Here is a 5081-nt window from a genome sequence, read left to right as displayed (position 1 = left end):
GCCCAGCCCCGGGCTGCCTGGCCGCCGGCTTCACGCCTCACTTCCGGCGAAGGCTGTCCCCGCTCACTCGGACGTACTTCCGGCCTCGGCGAGTGAGGGGGCGGGCGCTCGGCACGCGTGTCGGCAGGTTGCAGCGGCCGGGCTGGGCGAGACGGGGTTTTCTCAGCGCCTTCCCTCCGCAGCCCGGCTCTCCCCTCGGCGCCGCCATGGGCCTCACCCGGCAGTACCTGCGGTACGGGCCGGCCGCGCTCTTCGGGCTGGTGGCCAGCGCCAGGGGCAATGCGGCCTTTGTGGCGCTGCGCGGCGAGCGGGGCCGCTGCGTGGCCGTGCCGGCCTGCGAGCACGTCTTCGTGTGGGACACGCGGAAAGGAGAGAAGGTGAGAGCCCGGCCTTCCCTGGGGCTGCGGTGGCAGGGCGCGGGGGGGGGCTGATGAGGAGCCGGGGCGTGTAGTGTGCGGCGCTTTTGGACCATCCGAAGCAAAGCTGTTTGTGTTAGTGGGCAACATTTTAAGGGAAGTGTCACCTCCACGGTTTCCCCCCTTTTCTGCAGTCTGAGCACTCCTTGAGCTTTGCTTGTGGTGCGAGTCTGCAGCTCTGGGTGCGCCCTGGCTGAATCTCATTGTTGATCCCTTGGGATTTGCCTTTGGTACCTCAGTTGGGGAAGAGTAGTTGCTGCCACAGTGATTGGAAAGCTGTCGCCTTTTTACCTGGCGACCAGCAGCAGCGCTGTGTGAAAGTTTTGGGATGAAACAGGGATGTCTTGGAGTTTTTTTTTCGGCTGTGGAACTGGGCTTCCCATGTGAAAGTTGTATCCCATAGGGGGTTTGTGAGGGGTAACTTTAAGGACTTTGCCCCATGTTTCCTCCTGTCAGATTCTGAAATCATTGTAAGTACTACTGTCTACTGCAAACTGAATTCAGGATTTGCTTTACAGCCCCTAGAGTGGTGACTGCTGGCATGTTGTTTTGGAGATGTTTTTATCATTCTCAAGTTCTTGTGCAGTCTGTGGAAAAGCAGCTCTGTCCTGAGACAGGCCAAGCAAGAGAGGATGGGTCAGAAAAAAGCTTTCACATTTTACTCTCAAACAGTGTTCCTTGCTCTCTGGCATTTAAAATGCAGGGGCAGAAATTTGGGCTTCTGAGTTCCAGGCCACATTCTGCACCAGTTTCCTGTTTGATTATGAGAAATTACTTCCCTTCTAACTGCTGTCTGCCTTATAAAATGAGGCTAATGACACTGTATTCAGTGCAGGAAGCTGAAAAATGAACTTCTGAAGTGTCAGAAGTGTTCACTTGGAAGTTCTGTAGAAGAGCAGAGTATATTCTTTCTGCTGTGTAAGTATTTGGCTCTGACGTGCCATTTATCAACATTATATGTTTCGTCTCCTACAATTGCAGGTTCTTATCCTTAAGGGTCTCAAGCAGGAGGTCAGTTGCCTCTGCCCTTCTCCAGATGGGCTGCACTTGGCTGTTGGGTATGAAGATGGATCAATCCGTGTCTTCAGCCTCCTAAGTGGAGAAGCAAATATCACTTTCAATGGACACAAGGCTGCAGTTACAGCCCTGCAGTATGACCATCTGGGTGGCCGGCTGGTATCTGGTTCAAAGGTGAGGGTTGCACATCTGGAGGACAGCCCTTCATAGAGGTGCTCTGTGGAGAAGGCTGACCTGCACTAAAGTGTTTGGTATTTTCAGTGGGTTATGTGGCCTCTGCTAGAGGATGGCAATGAGAGGAGTTAGGGCTCTAAGACAGTGATAGAGTTGGGGAGCCCAGGGCTGGGAGAGCAGTGGGGACTGCAGGGCAGGAGTGGGATACTAGAAGAGCTGTTAAAGGTAGAGAAGCTTCTGAGGTCAGGAATAGCAAAAGGCAGGGCAGAGGTGCATCTGTAGGTCTGAATGCACCTCAGGGGAAGGAACGTCACTTGCGTTAATCATCCCTAACATTCAAATTCAGAGTGAGAAAGCTGGCTCTCAGGTAACCTTTTCTGTCTCATAGCAGAGGTAGACATTTTGCAGAGACAAATGCCAGTCCCTTGGAGACACTCTGTCTGTTCCAGGATACAGATGTCATCATGTGGGATGTCATCAATGAGAGCGGTCTGTACCGGCTGAGAGGACACAAGGATGCTGTCACTCAAGTCCTTTTCTTGAAGGAGAAGAACCTATTGGTCACGAGGTGAGCCAGGCTAAGTGTAGTGGTTGATCAGGAAAGCGGGCATGGTTTTACTTGCAATTTAGACATCCTAGATGCTACAGCCATTTGTATTTTCCTTCTCGACTCATGATATCTCGGACCCACCAGTGTCTTAGAATATGATTTTGTCATGTCTGCGTATTTCAAAAGTCCGGTGCCTGAATCCAAATGTGTTAAGTGGAACTGAAATGACTATCCTGAAAAATAGTGTTTGGAAAAGGGTTTGATTTGCTGGTAAATATAGCAACTAGAATTATTGTAACAAGGAATAGCGATAATATGTTCATTATGTATGTAACCATTTTTGCTGTTTGTCTTGAAGAATTACGCAGGCTTACCTTCTGTATGTGTAATTCACACAGCAATGTGACAGAAAAATTGCTTCCTAGTAGGCTATAATTATAGGCATGAAGTAAAAGATGATAGGTGGTTTTTTGAGTTGGTTTTTAGTTATTCAACACGAGCTGCTAGTTGGCTGTGTCCCTTTAATAATAAACAGTTGACAGAAGATACTCTTGCTCAAGTATTGAATTGATCAGCACTTTGCACTTACTGTTCTCACCCTAAATAAGCGAGAAAGGAGGCTGTGTGACACTGGGGCTTGCAGCCAAATCCAGAGGAGGAAGCAGTTTTCAATAACTTGCTAGATACCTTTTTGCAGCACCTTTGTATTGCTATACTTTGTCCTTGCTTAGCTTGTGAAATTCAATGTCTGAGCAGCTGCTCTGTGATATGTTGTGGCATGTTCTAGCTGTTTTGTATTTCTACCACTTTTCTAAGCACATGAGCTCTGGCAGTCTTTCCTCATGTCTTGAGTTTTTGTTCTTTGTTCCAGCGGCAAAGACACATTGGTGAAATGGTGGGATCTGGACACCCAGCACTGCTTCAAAACTCTGGTTGGACACCGTACTGAGGTAAAGAGGATGTGTGTGGAGCTGTTGGGGTGGAGGGACTTTGGATTACATGTCATGGCTCACTCGGTGCTTTCCCTGCTCTCAGAAGTTGTAAACTGGCACTGTGATATATTTTGCTTGTCATTAGGCTTTAGAGATGAGCAAATGAGAAACTTCTAAACTTTCCAGGAGCTGTCATCAACATGCAGTGGGTGACAATTCCAATACAGGTGTCCCTGGAGGAGGTCCTGGCTAGATCTAGTCTCTTCTTGGTTGCCATTTAAATAAATCAATTAAAGATGCTCTGCTGTTGATGATAGTTAAAGGAGCCATAAGCCAATTCCTCACATTGTGCCTCTGGACAGGTTTGGGGGATGGCTTTGATATCCAAAGAGAAGCGTCTGATCACTGGGAGTGCTGACAGTGAGCTGAGGGTGTGGGATATCACTTACATCCAGGAGGTAAGATATTCCCTCTGTAACCCCTCATAGTCTTGTCCAGCTGCTTGTCTTTGGACTAAGATGGGTCTGGAATATGTTAAATCTGATTGACGTTCTGGGAAACAGAGCCAAAGCAATGTCTTTGCTGTCTGAGGGGTCCAGAGCTGCTCTTGGGATAGACTTTGCTGTTTTCTGTGTTTTGAGCTTTCAAGTTGTCCTGGTTTTGAGTTAATTTTCTTCCTAGTAGCTGGTATAATGCTGTGTTTTGGGTTTAGCATGAGAGTAATGTGATAACACACTGATGTTTTAGTTGTTGCTAAGTAGTGCTTATACTAGTCAAGGACTTTTCAGCTTCCCATGCTCTGCCAGGTGCACAAGAAGCTGGGAGGGGGCACAGCCAGGACAGCTGACCCAAATTGACCAAAGGGCTATTCCATACCATATGATGTCATGCTCAGTATATAAACTGGGGGGAGCTGGCTGGGGAGCAGAGATTGCTGCTCGGGGACAGGCTGGGCATCGGTCAGCAGGTGGCAAGCAGTTGCATTGTACATCACTTGTTTTGTACATTCTTTTATCATTATTATTATTATTTTCTCTTCCTCTGCTGTCCTGTTAAACTATCTTTATCTCAACCCATGGGTTTTACTTTTTTTTTCCCGATTCTGTCCCCCATCCCACCGGGGGTGGGGGGTGGGTAGGGTGAGTGAGCAGCTGTGTGGTGCTTAGTTGCGAACTGGGTTTAACCCACAACACAAGTGAAGCTGCAAGCACTTCCACAACAAAGTTTCCAGAGTGCGTCACAACTTCTTGCCTTCTGGCTTATGGCTAGAGAAGACAATCTTGTTGGGTGGGTGATAAGCAGTGGAGGACATGGAGTGTTTGGTGCCTACAGGCATGCTGTAGGCCACTCCTTTGTTGCAGTGTACACTAACCACTTGTTCTTCCAGGGAAGTGAAGTGTAAGTAAGACAGGAACCAGAATACCGTAGCTCTTGTGGTTTAAGGTATTTCTTATGTTTTTTTTGTCCATGAACAGGTAAAAGACTCTGATGAGCCAGAATCCAAGAAAAGCAAAGGATCTTCACCTGGAGCTGAAGAAAACACTGAAGAGGATGAGACCCTAGAGATGGATGAGCGTCCTGAGGAAGTAATCTCAGTTTTCCATGCTGTCTGTGGGATGGTGTATATAACCCCATTTGCATGGTGCTGCTTGCAGAGCCAGCAGGATTTTGAGAGTCACTCACACATTGCTCCTCCGTATTGTGTTTATACCCTGAGTGTCGTATTTAGCCTGTTAGGGAAAATGTGGTATTCTTGTCTTGCTTCATAACATTTTCCTCAGCAGTTGCTGCCCCATCTACCTGCAGAATATCAGCAGAAGTATGTGTGCCAAAACGCATACACATGTTATTGTCCACTGAAAGCTTTTTCTTTGCTTTCTGTTTGGGGGGAACTAGCAAGTGTTTAAAGTTCGACAGTGCTAACAGAGCTCTTTTATTGAACAACATGGAAATAAAATAGTTACTAGCTGGTTGGAAGTTGCTGGGTTCAGT

At 47.7% G+C, this 5081-nt stretch overlaps 1 protein-coding gene across 1 annotated transcript in view; it reads left to right on the top strand.

Moving 5' to 3' along the window:
* Positions 1 to 75: 75 nt before the first annotated feature.
* WDR3 (WD repeat domain 3) overlaps positions 76 to 5081 on the top strand; it is a 28722-nt gene continuing 23716 nt past the window's right edge. Inside the window, exons 1-6 of the mRNA XM_075511683.1 lie at positions 76 to 377; positions 1398 to 1607; positions 2057 to 2175; positions 3029 to 3107; positions 3452 to 3547; positions 4565 to 4675. Coding sequence (XP_075367798.1) covers positions 207 to 377; positions 1398 to 1607; positions 2057 to 2175; positions 3029 to 3107; positions 3452 to 3547; positions 4565 to 4675 — 786 coding nt within the window. The 5' untranslated portion in view covers positions 76 to 206. The remainder of the gene's footprint in view (positions 378 to 1397; positions 1608 to 2056; positions 2176 to 3028; positions 3108 to 3451; positions 3548 to 4564; positions 4676 to 5081) is intronic.

Source organism: Mycteria americana, chromosome 1 (genome assembly GCF_035582795.1).
Source record: "Mycteria americana isolate JAX WOST 10 ecotype Jacksonville Zoo and Gardens chromosome 1, USCA_MyAme_1.0, whole genome shotgun sequence".
Classification (NCBI taxonomy): domain Eukaryota; kingdom Metazoa; phylum Chordata; class Aves; order Ciconiiformes; family Ciconiidae; genus Mycteria; species Mycteria americana.
This window is presented reverse-complemented; position numbering and strand designations above follow the sequence as displayed.